We start from the raw sequence: 19693 nt of genomic DNA, 5'->3' as shown, positions 1-19693 counted from the left end.
CACCCTTTCTCCGCCTCCGGCCCACCCTCTCCTCGACGTCATAGCCACCCCTGCCCGCCCTCTGAGCCGACCTGGCTGCTCTCTCCCGCAGAGAGCAGCCAGAATGTAGGTAAGTATGTTACAAGTGTGATGCCTTAAGAGGCAGTATCCACCGCCGGTGGGGAGGCATCTCAGCTAAATCCCTCTTGTTCCTCTCTTACTAGCTCTTGTAGCCAGTGGTGAATTTCCCTTTAGGCATGTGTGGCATGTGCCTAGGGGCACCACTGGTTGGGGGAGCACTTGGATGCTTGTTTTAATACTGTCTGTCTGAAATTTACCAGTAACTACTAAATATTTCCTCTTTACTGTACCGTACGCTATCTTGAACAGTAGAAACAGATAGGACATGCAGAGTCCGCCCCTAGAAGTTGTCCTACTTAGTAAATATGTATAGATTTTTAAACATACAAAAAAAAAGTTACAGTTCATTGCTTTTTTATTTTATTTAATATTTTAAGTTGGCAATCATTAAATGGGGGCTTATAACCAATGAAAATAATAAAATTGGGCGGGTGAATATTACTGTTGTGCCTAGGGGCGCACTGACCCCTAAATCCACCTCTGCTCGTAGTGCGGACCGCTCTTGTTATATATAAATCTAGATACATACATTTCCTTCATCATCCAGAACCTGGATCTGACCGGAGTCACAGAGCTTAACCACTGCTCCGACCGGAACATCGAACTCTCGCCCCGTCTTGAGGTCCAGCCAGACATAATCGCCCTGTAACAAAGCACAGTAGATGTGTGTCAGGATTTTTAATTCTGACCCTTACAGATTCTAATTCTATTATTATGTGTATATTATCTGGTATTTACAAGGTAATATTTACAGGAAAGCAGAGTTTACAATGCGACCCCCCCCCCCCCCCCCCAAAAAAAAAAAAAAAACTATATACAAACGAGTAGGGAGGTCAGAGGGTCCTGCTCGCAAGCTATACCTCAAAGATGACAGAGGGCTACACAGGCCCATTGGTCTATAAATGCAGAAATTGGGACCTACATATGCAGCAAGTAAGGGGGGGGGGGGGGGCGTGTAGTGGCTTTCTATAGGGCTGGGCTATAACTGGACCATCCGTGGTGCAAGCGTAGCGACTCAGAACACTGCATGCAGCATCACAGTACAATGATATAGTGAATAAGCTGCCCCATACATTATTGTTTTACTTTGACATCATTATATGACATTTCTTCTGTGTGGCCCATACACACTAAACGAGTCCCCACCGACGACAATGCACCAATTGGCAATGCCGGCAGGGAAGAGATCGCCAGCGTGGGGGCGTGGGGAGCGACGGCCATGCTGCAGCTGTAACATGGCTGTCGTTAACGAGGACCTCCCTCGTCTGTACATGTTCATGTACATAACGTTAACGATATTGAGTGTACAGACTAGGTGATAATGTGAACAATATTGCTCAGAAAACCCTTTCGGAGCAATATTGTCTGTTGCTAGTTCCACTAGAAGTAGGGACATTTTAAATTCCCTTCAGGGAGCATCCCTCCACCAATCGGTGAGGGAGCCCACTCGGAAAGACAAAACATTAGACTTAGGGGCCTATTTATCACCATCCGCATCCAGGATGCGGATGACAGGTGAGAAAATCGCCCCAACTCGCACTGCGATAACTGATTACATCGCAGGGATGTATCAATTATCGCGTGCAGGAACAGAGCTTGCAGTCAAGCTGTCCCTGCGATGCCTCTTTGCAGCATCATCGAGGTATTTTTTGTAAAAAATACCCCAATGTCCTGCTGCGCATGCGCTGCCCTTGCTGACATCGCCGCTGTCGCCCAGTCGACACCCCCCCATTGCGACTACCCCCGCACGCCGCGGACCCCCCAAGCAGGATAATATACTCATCAGTCCAGGGAGCCGCTCTGCGCTGCTTCAGGAGGCTGCCGGGCGCCGGGTCCTTCTCCTGCGCTGTGACCCCCGGTGCTGTAAAGTGCGCTGCCGTTTTGCAGCATCAGCTTATTGCACCGGGGTCACAGTGTAGCGTATGGGGGACAGGCACCTGGCAGCGCTCACCGGAGCAGCGGACACCGGCTCCCTGGAGAGGTGAGTATGTTTTGTTTTTTTTTAACTTTTTTTACACTGTGATCAGCTTGTGTGTCCATCGGAGCCGGGTCCCGCTTAGCTTTCTCTGCCAGGGGCAGAGAAAGCTGGGCAAATGCCACATTTACGCAGTGCTGTCCTGTGAACTCGCCAGCCTGAGCTGGCGAGATTATCACAGGGCACACTGCGGTATTTTTTCACATTTTTTTTTTTTTTAGTAAATTTGGGCCACATCACATTTCCCATTATAAGTATGGGCAGTGCTGTAACTACCTGTGTGCGCAGTGGGCATTGCACACAGCGCACTAAACCTAAGGACGCATCATGCGCTCTGACCCCCGATACGTGTTGCAGAGCTGTCTGCTGTAGGCAGCGCCAGCGGCGGATTTTTTTATTTTATTAATAATGCAGAAAACCGCCGGCTGACGCTGCCCGGACAAGACTCCACAATACAGTACTTAACTGCCGGGTGCCGCGTCCCGTTTGTGTGGTGGACGGCTCCCTGCATGCTGCCCAGAGCTCCGCCTGCCACACAGATCCCTGGCCAATAGCGATGGGGTGGGTCGGCCAACGAATATCAGGCATGGACTGGAGGATTGTGCGGGAGTTGGGACAGAGGAGGAGGCGGACAGAAGAGGCTTCAGCAATTAGCAATGCCGGTATGTCTCTTCTTGCCCACATGCAGGCCACCCCCCTCCCCGCGATCACCCCCCTCCTCCAGGGCAGCAGCAGCACCATCAGTATTCCCATAACAATCACCCTCCCTATAGTCACCGCCCCCCTAATAGCACTCCATCTCCCCCTTAACTCTGTGATGACACAGAGATGATATACCACATATTTTATGTAGTTTAGAGACACATATACTTGCTGTGATCCCAGCAGCCTAAACCTAACCCCCTGGGGCGCAACCTAGCCCTTACCCTCCCCCCGTAGCCTAAACCTAACACCCCCCGCCACTGTCCCTCCCCCACGGCTTACGCCTTCAGTGTCCCTTTACTTGCTCGTTTGGGATCACGGCAGTCTGGATTCCGGCGCCGGGCAACTGACCCTATTTGGGATGCCAGTGTCGGCATTCCAATTAGTGTCGGGATCCTAAGGTCAGTATGCCGGGATCCTGACCGCCGGGATCTTGACTGGATCTCCCTCATTTAGTGTATTGGCTTTTACTATGTTCTTTGAATTATTATAGATATTGTAATTTGTATTAATAAAATAGTTTGGACCTGCATTTTTAATAATTCTAACTCTGCCTGCCGTACTGTTTAAAAGGGAGCGCTGCCTGCCGTAATGTATAAAAAGGGAGCTCTGTGGCCACGCCACTTCCCTATGAAGCCACGTCCCTATATTTTTGCCGTGCGCCTACGGCTGCAGCGACTTTTTGTATATGGGGGGGGGGGGGCGCCGACGCTGTTTCTTGCACACAGCACTAAAATGTCTAGTTACGCCACTGAGTATGGGGAATGTGATGTGGGTTGCTAAAAAAAAAGTGAAAAAAGGGTTTGGAGCAGTTTTTCATAAAAACTGCTCCAAATGCCCTTTAATGCATTCAGGTGATACTAAAATAATGTGAAAACACCCTTTTTCACATTATTTTAGTAAAAATAATGTTAATAAATAGGCCCCTTAATACTTACAAATGGAGACAGAATATCGGCCGTAAAAGTGGGGGAAAACCTGGGATCCAGTGATCATCAAGCAGTATGGTTCAGCATAAAGACAGAGGGGTATATTCAATTGAAGTCGAAAACTGCGTCTGTCGAAAAGACTTGTCGAAAAGCACGTGCTTGTGTCGAAAACCGGGCCAAAACCGACAGGTTTTGGCCCCCTTTTCGACCATCTCAGTCCGACATAAAAAAATGTCGGACTGAGATGAGGGATTAGAGCAGGAGAGCCGAGGCGGGGATGGGGTGAGCAGCGCTGGAGGACAGCCGCCGCTCACAGCAGCATCCACCCGGCTCAAGCAAGCGAGACCTCACTTGCTGGAGCCGGGTGGACGCTGCCGTGAGCGGCGGCTGTGAGAGAGGGGGAGACGGGCAGCGGGACAGAGCAGCTGCTGTGACGGGGGACAGAGCGGCGGCTGGGACGGGGGATGGAGCGGCGGCTGTGAGACAGGAGGGACGGGGGAGGGCCGCGGGCAGACGGGAGAGAGCAGCGCTACAGCAGCGGCTGCTGCTCTCCCCCGACTGCCCGCGGCTCTCCCCCGTCTCCCCCCTCCACATCTCAATTCGACTTTTGTAAAAGTTGAATTGAGATGTCCGTTGAATAGGCCAGGTCGGATCCATTCCGACAAATGAATGTCAGAATGGATCCGACTTCAATTGAATATACCCCAGAGACTGACTCTTCCCATACAAAAACAAAGGTGTTGGAGTTTAGGAAGGTTGATTTTGTAGGGATGGGAAAATGTGTCAGCGATTCTTTGGCAGAGTGGAGGAACTTGGAAGCAGTGCAGGAGAGGTGGGAAACATTAAAAAGTGCAATATTAAAGGCAACAGACCTTTGTATCAAAAGTGTTATGAAAAACACAAGGAAAAGGAAGCCAGTGTGGTTTGCAAAAGAAGTAACAAATATTGTGAAAGCAAAAAAGATGGCTTTTAGGAAATATAAGCAGACACAAAATAATGAAGACAAACAGATATATCTTGTTAGACAGAAGGAGACTAAGAAGATAATCAGAAGTGCAAAGGCACAAGCTGAGGAGAAAATGTCCCAGTCAGTGGGTAAAGGAGGCAAAACTTTTATTAGGTATATAAGCGAAAGGAGAAAAACAAAAGGCGGAATAATAAAACTAAAGACAGAGACTGGGAGCCTTGTTGAGGGAAACAATGTAATAGCAGATCATCTTAATAATTATTTTTGCTCAGTATTCACTACTGAAAGAGAGGGGAAGGGGCCATAGTTAAGTAGCAGGCATATTCAGGAAAATGAAACAAGTACATTTACAGAGGAGAAGGTCCTAACAGAACTCTCAAAGCTGAAAGTGGATAAATCTATGGGGCCAGATGGGATACATCCAAGGATACTAAAAGAACTTAAAGAGGTGCTGGTAGCACCATTGACAGAATTATTCAACCAGTCATTAGCTACAGGACGAATTCCAGAGGACTGGAAAAAAGCAAACATAGTCCCACTGCACAAAAGTGGTGTCACACGCCATAGGCGGCGTTCACCGCGCTTACCCCTGCGTGCCTGCTGGTCTGTGTTGCGGCCTCCGCCTTCGGTGGTCCACGGGCTCCGGCGTCTGGCTGGCGCGGCTCACGACGGTTCCCCGGGGCAGGGGCGCCGCCATGACACCCGGCATCACGTGGGCGGGGAGCAGGTGACGTCATCAGACTGTTCCGCCAATCCAGCGGAGGCACGAGATTTAAAGTCAGACGCCGGGCAGAGCCTCGGCGCCTGAGTATCGTCTTTTCCCCTGACGTGGATGCCAGTGCTTTTGTTCCCGACGTATCTCTCTGCAGTCGTACCCCAGTGTCTCCGGCACTTCCAGGTGCCAGTTGCTGCACAGTTCAGCATATACTGCGGCTGGTGTGTTTCTCTGCAATCCAGTCACCAGTGCTTCCTGGAGTCAGCGTGTGCTGCGGGCTAAACGCCGCTCTCAAGTTCTACAAATCATCAGTGTCTTTAAACGCCGCTCTCAAGTTCTACAAATCATCAGTGTCTTTAATCACCGCTCTCAAGTTCTACAAATCATCAGTGTCTTTAATCACCGCTCTCAAGTTATACAAATCATCAGTGTCTTTAACCACCGCTCCCAAGTTTTGCAAGTTGCCAGTGTCTTTAACCACCGTTCTCAAGTTCTACAAATCATCAGTGTCTTTAATCACCGCTCTCAAGTCATACAAATCATCAGTGTCTTTAACCACCGTTCTCAAGTTCTACAAATCATCAGTGTCTTTAACCACCATTCTCAAGTTCTACAAATCATCAGTGTCTTTAACCACCGCTCACAAGTTTTATAAATCATCAGTATCTTTAGTCACCGCTCTCAAGTCATACAAATCATCACAGTCTTTAACCACCGTTCACCAGTTCTTCAAATCACCAGTATCTTTAAAAACATCACTTACAAGTTCTTCAGCCATTATTATCTTGTACCAACATTCACAAGTACTTCTTTTCCTGGAATCCTTAGCATTGCTTACAAGTTCTCCTATAGGCCTGGACATTCCCCCATACGTTCCTTCTCTGCTATGTGACATTGTGTTGCTCTCTTCCTGCAATAAAGTTCTTTAATATTTTCACCAAGCTTTACTGTCAGAGTCCTGTATGAGGAAGACCTATATTAAGCCATCCCTGTTCCGACCCAACTGTGGTTCCTCTCCCCTACCATCGGGAGAACCCCCGAGTTCACAATACCCTCAACCTAGGTCAGTGACAAGTGGAAGCAAGGAAGAGGCAAACAACTACAGGCCAGTGAGTCTTACATCAGTAGTAAGGAAATTGATGGAAACACTCTTAAAAGAAAGAGTTGTAGATTATCTCAAATCCAGCAATTTACAGGATCCCAATCAGCATGGATTCACTGGGGAGAGATCATGTCAAACAAATCTTTTTGACTGTGTGACTAAAGTGATGGATAAAGGTGGAGCCGCGGATATAGCTTATCTAGACTTTAGTAAGGCTTTTGACACTGTTCCACATCGCAGACTGCTAAATAAACTTGGAATCTTGGGACTGGATACTAAGATTATTGAATAGATAATATCTTGGTTGCAGGATAGAAAACAGAGAGTTGTGGTAAATGGAGTGCATTTACAGGAAGGAAATGTTACGAGTGGAGTACCCCAGGGATCTGTACTTGGACCAGTGCTTTTTTAATATCTTTATTGGTGACATTGCAAATGGCATTAAAGGGAAAGTATGCCTTTTTGCAGATGACACAAAGGTATGCAGCAGGGTAGACACACCAGGTGGGGTATAACAATTGATCATACCTCACAACTTTTCACTAGGAGAAAGAGGGACACATACGTGGCGAAGCCGCGCGCGCTCCCGAAAAAGGGGCGTGACCTATGAAAAGGGGGCATGACTTCACGGAGTACCCGCGATTGCGAGCCACGCCCCATTTTCATCACTGAGGGGGCATGCCCAGCGCTCTGTGAGCCGCTGGCATGCCCCCTCTCCCTCTGACTCCAGTGAATAGACGCTGTGCGCATGCGCACAGCGTCTATTCACCGCTGCTCTGCTAAATTGGGCAGCGAGAGACAGAGCCTCCCAACTCCCCCCCCCCCCACCGCGGGACACTGCGGCCCGCGGGTGGGACAGCGGGACAGTCCCCAAAAAACGGGACTGTCCCGCGAAAATCGGGACAGTTGGGAGGTATGAATTGATTGAGAATTTAGGTAGACTAGAGGAATGGTCAAGAGTGTGGCAATTACAATTTAATGCCAAAAAATGCAAAATCATGCACTTGGGTCTCAAAAATCCAAAGGCTAAATATAGTATTAATGGCACTCTACTGGAAACTACTGAGGAGGAAAGGGAACTAGGAGTCACTATTTCAGGTGACTTAAAGGCAGGTAAGCAATGTAACAAAGCAATGAGGAAGGCTAGTCAGAGTGGCAGAGGCTAAGACAGTAGAGCAATTTAAAAATGCATGGGATAGGCATAAGGATATACTTACAAAGAAATAAGGATCAAATAAGGTTTGAGATAAAAAATATGGTAAAAAAAGGGTCAGACTAGATGGGCCAAGTGGTTCTTATCTGCCGTCAAATTCTATGTTTCTATGTTTAATATTGCCTAGTGTGTATGGGGCTTAAGACATCCTGAAAGACACAGGTCGTTGTTCCTGGAGTGTTTGATAGAGGGCGCTGCAGGATGCAGGAGTGACAGATGGTGTTAAGGGCCCCCTACACTACAGCGACATGTGGGACCTCATGTCCAGTGATTTTCAACCTTTTATTACTCGCGGCACACCGAACAATATTTTAAAACTGCCAAGGCACACCATCAGTTCCCCACAGGAAAAAACCAAAACACACACATTGGCCCTCACAGTAAAAAAAATCCACACATACATTGGCCTACACAGAAAAAACAATCACATTGCTCCCCACATAAATCCTATTGCTCCGCACATAAATCCTATTGCTCCCCACATGAATTATTCACATTGTTCCCCACATAAATCCATAAATCCTATTTCTCCCCACATTAGAAATAAAATAACAAATATTAGCCCCTACCGGTCAGCTGTCCTCCTCCCTGTCCCTCAGTGGCGGGGGTTGTTCATAGTGGAGTGCTGCGGATACTGAGCAGCGGGCGGTCGGGCAGGTGTGGATGAGGGTGGGGAAGGAAAGCTGTGTATGCAGGCGGGAACTGGAAGATGTGTATGGAGGCGGGTGGGCTGGCTGGTGATACGCGGCGGCCGTGACCTATGATATCACACCGCTGCGTCTTCAAAGCATACGTCACGGCTGGAGCACGACTGATCCTCTAAGAAGAGCCCGGGCCAACAGTTCACTCTGAAGGTGCAGGAAGCTGCTCTGGCTCCGCTGCACACCTTGCAACTGGTCGCGGCCCACTGGTTGAAAAAGCCTGCTCATGTCGCATACGATTTCCCTTGAACCGCCTGGCAGCTTCCCGGGCGGCAGGATCGCATACGATACATTGTATGCGGTCCTTTTGCATACAATGTATCGTATGTGATCGCAGCCATGCCTGTGGGATACGATTTATCACCAGTGCAGCACTAACGACCTAGGGGCTCTGATCCGATGCTCACGGGACCACGCATCGGATCGGGTGTAAAACACATCCGATTTGCCACTTTTCATCCGATTCATCGGCCCAAAAGGTCAGAATCGGATTAAATCGGGCATTATCGTTCTAGTGTATGGGGCCCTTTAGAGTAAACCTGCCCCCAGGGAGGTAACTGCACATTGGTCCTCTATCCCCTTCATTCCATCACAGGCCAGTAATAGCACACAAATAAACTACCAAAACCCTACATATTACATAATAACATACCTTCCAACTTTTATTCTCAGCGAATCGGGACCTCCGCTCGGCTTAGGGGGCGCAGCCTGATATTTGAGGGAGCGTGGCCACAGACGAGTGTGCGTGGCCTCACGGCATGGACCCGTTTTTGCCATTCTGGGGGCATGCCCATCACTCCCGGAGCAGCTGGGTAGCCCCCGGCTCACTTCCCCTCACTGAATAGATGCTGTGCGCGTGCGCACGACATCTATTCAGAGATTACTCGCTGCATTGCTTAGCAGAGTAGCGGGTGATCAAAAGCTTCCCCAACTGCCCCCCCCCCTCCCCACACACACACACACACACCCCACCCGCCCGCTGGACACTGCTGCATGCGGGAGGGACAGCAGGACAGTGTCCGAATAGCGGGACTGTCCTGCTGAAATCAGGACAGTTGGGAGGTATGTAAACTACATGACAAGTACGGTTTTGCTGCTAATAGTGTATTTATTTAGAAAAAATAGTAGCCTTTCTGTGTACAGAAGTTTGATTAAAAGTACTCGAATCTAGAGCAAGATAGAGTCAAAGGCTTCCTTTGGCGCATAGGGGAAAACTTAAAATATTAGGAAGTAATGGTACTTTCCTCGAATGAATGGTACAGTGTTTTGTTCAGCGGAAAATGGCTACTCACACAGGGGTCTGTCGACGCGTTTCGGTCTCTTGGACCTTTTTCAAGACGTGGGAATGATCCAAAATTGCATATTTCATATGTAATATATGGTAAAGAAATTTCTACACATTGGATATTCTCTTCTCATTTTTCACATGCAAATGAGGTCATTACATATGGAGGATACACCCTTATGAATTACCGTGAGAGGATATTTGAAAAAAACCTTGATAGGAGTCCAGATTCCCATTTCCGTGTGAGTTGGGGTACGATATCCAGGATTATCTTGATATAAGAGTAGAAAAGATACCTTGATGTGCTGAATTTACCTCATATCAGCGTGAGTGGGGGTACGCTGAACAAAACACTGTACCATTCATTCGAGGAAAGTACCATTACTTCCTCATTTTTTAAGTTTTCCCCTATGCACCAAAGGAAGCCTTTGACTCTATCTTGCTCTAGATTCGTATACTTTTTTGGATTAAGGGGTGACATCCAATCCTGAGTCAAAGGTTCCGATTAGGCAGCATTTCCCTTGCGCCGATCCGTGGAAATTACAGAAATCCCTTTTGTTACATTGATTAAAAGTACTATTGGTAAAGTTAATTAACTCTTTCATGCAAAAAATTATCATAACCTAATGCAGGATTTAAAAAAAAAAGTTTTTTTATTAGTCTTCAGGGCTTATAAAAAGACAAAAAAATTTAAAATCAAGGCAGATATACACGCGTCTACTTGAGTGGACAACATGCATTTGCAATTGCATCATAAAAAATTGCCCTAATATCATGGAAGAGTAAGGTAAAATAAATAAAGAATAAAAACAAAATTGTTCTTAACATGTTGCTTACTGTATTTTATCTTCAGAAACAAGAAATCCTCTATGTTGAAAACTGTACATTTTTTTATGCCTATTTATGGATATATTCACCCAGAAACAAAATATCCTCAGTATTTATAACACAAATATTTTCATTTACTTCAGATTTTGCTTTATACCTAGAAAGTTAGCTTTTTTCACATGATTTTAACATTTAGTATGAAAGTTGGAGAAACACCCTGGGCACAAAGGCTCAAGACACTGCATGCAGATGTACTTAGTTTTACGACGGTGGCGTGTCACATGGTCTTCCTCTTTGATGTTGCTCCATAGAGCCAGCGTAGATCAATGGTTGAGCAATGGATGCTTTGAAATCCAACTGATTCTTGTCATTGAATCCGGACATTGGATACAGCAGCCGAACGTTTGTACAAGTCACATCAAGGAAGTGAAAGAACACCCGAATGTACCATCTCCCACGTTTGTGGAACATCGCCACACTGATCCATGAGATCCACCTCCGCCATGTGTGTGTTACATTACTCTGTAGTTAATCCTGTTGGTAGATGCACTTAATGGGGGTAATTCAGACCTGACAGCTGCTGTGCGTTTTCGCGCAGTGGGCGATCGGTTATGAACTGCGCATGCATATGCACAGCAATGCGCCGACGCGCCGGACATCTGCACCAGGCATCGGTGCCTAGCGGCAGGATGGTTCGAAAAAAGCTATCGCAAATGTGATCGCACACCTGCACAGACCTATCCCTCTCTCCCTGATGGCGGCGACTATCTGAACGCAGGGCTGCAAAAAACGCACCCTAGCGATCAGGTCTGAATTACCCCCAATGTCTGGAGTCTGAATAAAAACAATACTTACAAAGCGTCCGCCACTACTACCGCATCTGCTACTAATGATAATAATCTGAAATCAATTACAATTTAAAAAAGTTATCTATCTGCTATCTTGGAGTAAAAATGTTTTACAGAAATCCTAGAAGTGTCCGGTGCGGGTGAGATTTTCTCAGCCATTTAATTTTGACCTTATTATTTTGTAGGAATTAAAAGCTGCCACTAGGTGGCATACCTTCTAGTTTGGTAGAGCTCCTAAGAAGAGGACAGTGTTCTCCCCAGTGTTATTTTTTGGGTGGTCCGCTTGGCAAAAATCCCCTGCGCCCCCAGCACTCTACCCTCCCAGCTAAATGGGGCTGCTTGCCGCTGCACAGTGCAGTTCACACAGGGCCGGATCAAGTAACGTTCGACACGTGCGGCCGTGGGGAGCTTCACCCTCAAAGGGGAGCACCGATGTTTCGCCGCCATGCCTGTTCGGATCCCTCTCTGTCTGGCGGGGGTTGAAGTGAGCTTTTTTTAAAATTATTTATAGCGTGCTTCTGGGTAGGACGGGGCAGGGAGGACAGCACCCAGCCGCATACGTGCTGGGAGAGCAGCAGCCTGGCGTGGACATCTCACCAGGGGACTTGCGGCGACCGCCTCCTCCCCCTTGGCCAGGTACCCATCCACAGCGCTGCATGCTAGGGGTGCGGAGCACACACCGCCAGCCTTGGGCTCCGTATCCACTGCCAGGCTGGGCTCAGCATACCAGAACCAGTGAGGCACTCTGGCAGCGGCACACCAGACAGAGGAGGTTCCCCGCTGCCCTCTCACCTCTCCCCGCATCTCTATAGAAGTAAGTGCTGCTGCTGTCATCATCATGTGGAGGGTAAAGAAATATGTGTGTGGATAGAAGTCCCACCAGACCATCAGTGTCTAGGGGGCCCATTTATCATTGATCACATATTGGGGTAATTCAATTGTTTGGAAAAGTCGGTTGGGTGTCTGTTTTTTCAAGTCTATTAGATAGGAAAAACAGACACCCAACTGACTTTTCAAACAATTGAATACCCCCCATTGAATACGAACTGGGCGGCATCTTACCACCCAGTATCGTATTGCAATATTCAATCTCTTAATCTGGATGTAACATCCAGTACCCGCAGGCCAGGACAGGGGCTCCAAAAGGAGGGTATCCCTGCGATGTACTCAGATGGCTGCCGGGGGGTCTGCGCATGTTTGATTACACATGACTGCACTACACAGAGGCCACTTCCAGGGAGGGTTCTGGGGGCACCCTTTGCCCGGCCACAAGTGCGGTGAGTAGCCCATAGGCTATCTGCTGCGGTCCCTTCAACATACACTCAGAAAATACCTTATATTTGCGTCTAACCCTCAAAAATGGGTGTTTTTGCAAATATACTTTGATAAATGGGCCCCTAGGTCTGGTGGGACTCTGACCTATAATTAACTGCACTGCAAATAGGACAGACGGATAGAACATCACTAACTGTGTACTGTGGACATTATGTGTATCTGGCACTTTTGTGTACTGGGGCATTATGTGTATCGCAATATACTGGAGGCATTATGTGAAACTGGCACTACTGTGGCCATTATGTGTATCGCACTATACTGGAGGAATTATGTGCAACTGGTACTACTGTGGGCATTATGTGTATCTGGCACAAAACAGTGGGCATTATGTGTAACTGGCACTTCTGTGGGCATTATGTGTATTGACTATACTGGAGGCATTATGTGTAACTGGCACTACTGTGGGCATTATGTGTAATGCACTACGGTGGGCATTATGTGTAAAGAGCATTACTGTGGGCAGTATGTGTAAGAAGCTATCACTGTGGCCATTATGTGTAATGAGCACTAATATGGGCATTATGAGTAAGGCTGCTGTGTGTGTGTGTGTGTGTGTGTGTGTGTGTGTGATAATTTATATATATTTACAGTTTGATTACGAAATATATAATTGCAAGGCCACGCCCACTTTCCCAGGCGCGCGCATTGGGGGAGGGAGCACTTTAAAAAAAATCTCACTCAGGGTGCTAGTAGGCCTGGAGCCGGCTCTGAGCTCACAGTTCGGAGCCAACCCCTGCCGGATGAAGATGCAAGCGACCCCCTTCATCTTTGCCCAAGTCTAAGTAAGATTCCATGCTGTACCCCCCTCTCCCCAGCTTGGTCCACCCACCCCCCCTAGGCAAACCCACCAGTTCCCCAATTTGGTCCTCCCCGCTTCCTCCTCAGTTCTCCCCGCCACTGCTGGCATGCCGCTCACCGCTGTGGAGAATACTGATGCACTAGTGATGTGAAAAGATAATTTCTAAATGAGGTAATGACTTAAAAACAGCTGTCCACTGTAGTGTCCTCTATGCATGAAAGGGTTAAGTATTTATGGGACAGATGCAGAGCTGCATGCAAGTATTATGCGCAATGCTCCGTGCATACTCCGTAGATGAAGATACACATCTGTGGGTGATCCCCGAGTCATATGCATCGCGGCAGTATCTCCACATGCTGCTATGTTTAGTGATGGACGTCTCGTGTAGACGGAATTGCGGGCAATGGTGAGTTGTGCATACGCAGAGGACTGTCTAATTTCAGATGCATTTCTTACACCAAGGATAGGGCCCATGTAAGAGTGCGTTAATAATGATGAAGCCAAGCATACATGTAGGGGTAACGCGTACAACTGGATGTTCAGCCAAGTATCAGCACTGACTGTAATCCTAGTCACGCAATGTGAGTCTCAGAGATCAACTTGCGTACAACTCTGAGTGTGAGCTGTGAAAAAAGACGTTGAACTTTGACTTTGCAAACGTGCCAAAATGGTGGATATTGAGGCAGCATGGTGGCGCAGTAATAAACATTGCTGCCTCATAGCACAGTCATGGGCTTGATTCCAACCAAAGCTATATCTGTGTGGAGTTTGCATGGAATTTCTCTGGGTGTTCTGGTGTCCTCCCATATGCCAAAAACACAGTGGTAGATTATTTGGTTTTGACACAAAATGAACCCTAGGGCCTAATTCGGGTATGGGTCGTTGGGTCGACCCAACTTAGGTCGACAGTCATTAGGTCGACCACTGAAGGTCGACGTGGGCATTATGTCGACATGTACTAGGTTGACATGTGAAAAGGTCGACATGAGTTGGACTGTTTTTGGTGTCGTTTTCTTCGTAAAGTGACGGGAACCCCAATTAGTGCAGTGTGTCCCCTCGCATGGCTCGCTTCTCTCGCCATGCTTTGGGCAAGGTACCTCGCTCTGCTACCGCTGCGCTCAGCACAGATTACCGTTCCAGTCGTAGTCCATGTGGATCGTTAAGTATGGAAAAATGCAAAAAATGTAGAAAAAACTGTGAAAAACTTATGTCGACCTTTTGACCTGTCGACCTAGTACATGTCGACCTAATGACCAGGTCGACCTAATGACTGTCGACCTAAGCTGTGTCAACCAAATGACTGTATCCCCCTAATTGAGATCTGATCGCAGCCGCAAATTTGTTAGCTAATGGTCAAAACCATACCTCTTTGAGGGAGTCGGGACTATCGCGCGGCGAAGCTGCGCACCTATCCAAAAAGGGAACGTGGCCTCGGTTGTGAGGGGCGTGACCTTGCCTGAGTGGGTGTGACCTCGCCGAACGGACCATCTTCCAGCCTTTTGGGGGCGTGCCCAGCGCTCCCCGAGCAGCTGGGCAGCCCCCTGCTCCCCTTCTAGCACTGAATACATGTCCGTGCGCACAGCATGTATTCAGTGATCACCGGCTGATTTGCAGAGCAGAGCAGCAGGTGATCAAAGGCTTCCCCAACTGCCCCCCTTTCCCCACCCGGGAGGGACAGCGAGACAGTCTCCGAATAGCGTTACAATTGGGAGGTATGGCAAAACCATGTGAACTGCAGGGGGGGAGGAGGGGGCAGACGCAACATGTGCAGAGAGCACTGGCATATCTATAATGGGTGCACACGGGCCCCTGGGTGCAGAGGGGGCCCACACCGCACTGCACCCATTTCTTCTATATACTCACCTTTCCGGCGTCCATCGGTGACTATGTGTGGGCCCCCTCCTCTCCTGTAGCCGTTACCGCCGCTGCTAGCGCACTGACCACTGGAGACTCTGGCACAGTGCCAGAGTCTCAGCGCTGAGAGTGCTAAAGTGGCGGTGACGGCCACAGGAGAGGAGGGGGCCCACATACGGAGATTGCACACGGGTCCCCTCCTCTCTAGAAACGCCTCTGGCAGAGAGTTAGATTTGGGTGGGGGGTGTTCATACTGAAATCTAAATTGCAATGTAAAAATAAAGCAGCCAGTATTTACCCTGCACAGAAACAATATAGGGGGTCATTCCGAGTTGATCGCTCGCTGCCGATTTTCGCAGCGCAGTGATCAGGTGAAAAAACTGCATTTGTGCGTATGCACCGCAATGCGCACGCGCAACGTACGGGTACAAAGCTCTTTGTGGTTTTGCACAGGTTCTAGTGAAGTTTTCCCTCGCACTGGCGGCCGCAAGAAGATTGACAGGAAGGGGGCATTACTGGGTGTCAACTGACCGTTTTTAGGGAGTGTTTGCAAAAAAACGCAGGCGTGTCTGAGCGTTTGCTGGGCGGGTGAATGACGTCAAAGCTGGACACAAATAGGCTGAAGTGATCGAAGCGCTGAGTAGGTTCAGAGCAAACTGTTTTTGCAGAGCTCGGCTGCACATGCGTTCACACTTCTGCTAAGCTAAAAAAACAAGTAAAAAGTTGGCGCTAGAGATGAAATAAAAATCGATATAGCATATATTCATACAACGGCTGCTCACACAAAGAGGATCTGGATATCCCCCGGATAAAGGAACACTAGGCCTAAAGAATCTATATTTTTAATGTGAGCGCACAAGGATATATAGGCCCTCATTCCGAGTTGTTCGCTCGGAGATTTTCATCGCATCGCAGTGAGAATTCTCTTAGTGCGCATGCGCAATGTTCGCACTGCGACTGCGCCAAGTAACTTTACTATGAAGAAAGTAAGTTTACTCACGGCTTTTTCATCGCTCCGACGTTCGCATTGTGATTGACAGGAAATGGGTGTTACTGGGCGGATGCACGGCGTTTTAGGGGCGTGTGGCTGGAAACGCTACCGTTTCCGGAGAAAACGCAGGAGTGGCCGGGGAAACGGTGGGTGTGCCTGGGCGAACGCTGGGTGTGTTTATGACGTCAGCCAGGACCGAAAAGCACAGAACTGATCGCACAGGCAGAGTAAGTCTGAAGCTACTCAAAAACTGCTAACTCGTTTGTAATCGCAATATTGCGCATACATCGGTCGCACATTTAAGAAGCTAAGATTCACTCCCAGTAGGCGGCGGCTTAGCGTGTGTAACTCTGCTACATTCGCCTTGCGAGCGATCAACTCGGAATGAGGGCCATAGATTTTTAATTACAGGCTGCTGGCTTAAAAGAATAATCTTTTATTATTTTTTAAAAGCAATGAATTATATAAACATTACCAAAAGTACATCACAATAAAAATCCCAATGAAAAATAAAAAATAAATAAATATGTGTCAACTCTGGCCAGTTGAATTTTTGAGAGGTTAATAATCTGCATGCATACCGGTCAGTTGTTGGTTAGTTTGAACAAAGCACAGTCTTTTCATGCGATCTTGATTAGGTTAATAAATCAAATATCTCCCTCCGAGGAGTTTTTTTGCATCAGTGTTAGTCTGTTAAGCAGTTATAAAGTGCATAGTTAGAAACCTCAGGCAAAGTCACAGTCCTGTGTTATTGGTTACTGCAATATTCATTAATATGTAACAGCTTCGTTTAAGCAGCAGTGTAAGGTGAATATTCACACTGATCGTGAAAAGGAGTACTATTAGACTTTGTGGTCACTTGTTTCCCGGCATGACACTTGTATGGGCAATGCTTACCCTTCCACTCTGCGGCGGTTTGGTGTCTCCGGCTGGGCTGTGACACACTAGCAGCGTGCGGGTATCTCCAGCTGAGAGAAGACACGCTGGAGGCGTGCGGGGAAGCAGGGAGCGCTTGGTCGCGTGCCGCGACTTCCGGGTTTTTCGGAGCTTCCTCCAAGGCGGAGAAACGCGTCAGTTAACCCAAAAAACGTCAGGTGGAACGCACCGGAAGCTCCGAAAAACCCGGAAGTCGCGGCACACGACCAAGTGCTCCCTGTGATTTTTATTGTGATGTACTTTTGGTAATGTTTATATAATTCATTGCTTTTAAAAAATAATAAAAGACTATTCTATTAAACCAGCAGCCTGTAATTAAAAATCTATATAACCTTGTGCGCTCACACTAAAAATATAGATGCTAAGCTAAAATACACTCCCCAGTGGGCGGCGGCGTAGCGTTTGCACGGCTGCTAAAACTAGCCAGCGAGCGATCAACTCGGAATGACCCCCATGACCCACCCAAATCTAACTCTCTCTGCACATGTTACATCTGCCCCCCTGCAGTGCACATGGTTTTGCCCATTAGAGAACAAATTTGCTGCAGCGATCAGATCTGCATTACCCCCCTCCCCCCCACTAATGTGTATGTGATATGGAATATACTGTAGATTGTAAGCTCCACAGGGTAAGGACTATTTAATCAATCATTGCTGTGAATGACTAAATACTCTCTGTACAGTGCTGCATGATATGTGTGCGCTATATAAATATGTGTTAATAAATAAAAAATCTGAAGTGCCTTGAGTCCTATTGGAGAAAGAGCACTTTAGAAATATTATTATTATTATACTGTACTTTTTCATGTTACATGCTGGAATCTCTGAGTGTGTAAATTGAATAAGACTAGAGTGATTATCTGCTGTTTTATGAAAATATAGGAATTATTATATTGCCCTCGCAATAGATTGCATTTTAGTAAAGTAAATGTATTGTGACATTGTTATGTTGTGTTATTGTCACTGAACAGTGATTGCTTATTCACACCGAAATATATTGTTTATACCCCTTTCACACTGACATAGCCAGGTCGTACCCGAGAATATGTACCCGGGTGTTTCCAAGGTGCGACCCGGCTTGAGACTCCTTTCAGACTTGCGGCCCGACCCGGCATATTGCAGGGTTGGTGACGTCACCGCTGACGCTATTGGAGGTGGCGCTTGGAGATCATCTTCTCCAAGCGCTGCCTCCTCCTATGTAGAGAATGGGTGTTGGCTCATCTTGACTCGGCTTACCCGTTCACACTGCACCACATCCCGACGCGATTCCGGATTCAACCCAGACGGAGACCTGAGATGAAATGCCGGGACGCTTGACGCGGGATATTCTTTCAGTACCCTTTCACACTGAGCAAATTCCCGGGTTGATGCGCGTTCGAGTGCAATAACCCGGGAGATATTTGTCAGTGTAAAAGGGGTTTTAATGAGTACAAACTCATGCAACTAATATTTTTGTGTCAATGGGATGCGGTTAAGATGTAGCCTGTCGGGATCTGGGCAGTTGGAATACCGACGCCGGAATCCCGATACCCATCAGAAAGCCGACCCCGGAATCCCAAAAGGGTCAGGAGATCGACACTGGAATCCTGGACATGAAAGGCACATGAGGGAAGAGGCCCGGCTCTTGCGAGCTTACAATGTAAAAGGTGAAGGACTAACAGACCGGGGTGACACAGATGGGGTAGACCGTGAGCGTGGAACAGAGGGTTAGGATGAGATTTGGCTGGGTTTGGTGAAGAAGTGGGTCTTGAGAGCCCGGTTGAAGTTTTGTGGAGAGGTGGAGAGTCTGAGGGGGAGAGGTAGCGAATTCCAGAGATAGGGAGCAGCATGTGCAAAATCTTTTAGGTAGGAGTAGGAGGAGGTAATCAGTTGGCAGGAGAGGCGACGTGCATTAGCAGAGCGAAGAGGATGGGTGTTGCACTCTATGACTGACAGAACCAGTGTAAGAACTGAAAGAACCAGGGTAAGGACTGACAGAACCAGGGTAAGATCTGACAGAACCAGTATAAGGTCTGACAGAACCAATGTAAGGACTGACAGAACCAATGTAAGGACTGACAAAACCAATGTAAGGACTGACGAAACCAATGTAAGGACTGACAGAACTAATGTAAGGACTGACAGAACTAATGTAAGGACTGACAGAACTAATGTAAGGACTGACAGAACCAATGTAAGGACTGACGAAACCAATGTAAGGACTGACGAAACCAATGTAAGGACTGACAGAACTAATGTAAGGACTGACAGAACTAATGTAAGGACTGACAGAACTAATGTAAGGACTGACAGAACCAAAGTAAGGACTGACGAAACCAATGTAAGGACTGACGAAACCAATGTAAGGACTGACAGAACCAATGTAAGGACTGGCGGAACCAATGTAAGGACTGA

At 47.6% G+C, this 19693-nt stretch overlaps 1 protein-coding gene and 1 long non-coding RNA gene across 6 annotated transcripts in view; one reads left to right on the top strand and one right to left on the bottom strand.

Moving 5' to 3' along the window:
- Positions 1–19693, bottom strand: part of MYO7A (myosin VIIA) — a 310031-nt gene that overhangs the window by 197499 nt on the left and 92839 nt on the right. For all 5 annotated transcript variants that reach the window (XM_063951274.1, XM_063951272.1, XM_063951275.1 and 2 more), the window contains one exon: positions 650–763. In XM_063951274.1, the coding sequence (XP_063807344.1) occupies positions 650–763 (114 nt within the window). The remainder of the gene's footprint in view (positions 1–649; positions 764–19693) is intronic.
- LOC134997472 (uncharacterized) overlaps positions 1–19693 on the top strand; it is a 59320-nt gene that overhangs the window by 9601 nt on the left and 30026 nt on the right. The gene's annotated exons all lie outside the window — the stretch shown is intronic.

Source organism: Pseudophryne corroboree, chromosome 2, assembly GCF_028390025.1.
Source record: "Pseudophryne corroboree isolate aPseCor3 chromosome 2, aPseCor3.hap2, whole genome shotgun sequence".
NCBI classification, from domain to species: domain Eukaryota; kingdom Metazoa; phylum Chordata; class Amphibia; order Anura; family Myobatrachidae; genus Pseudophryne; species Pseudophryne corroboree.
This window is presented reverse-complemented; position numbering and strand designations above follow the sequence as displayed.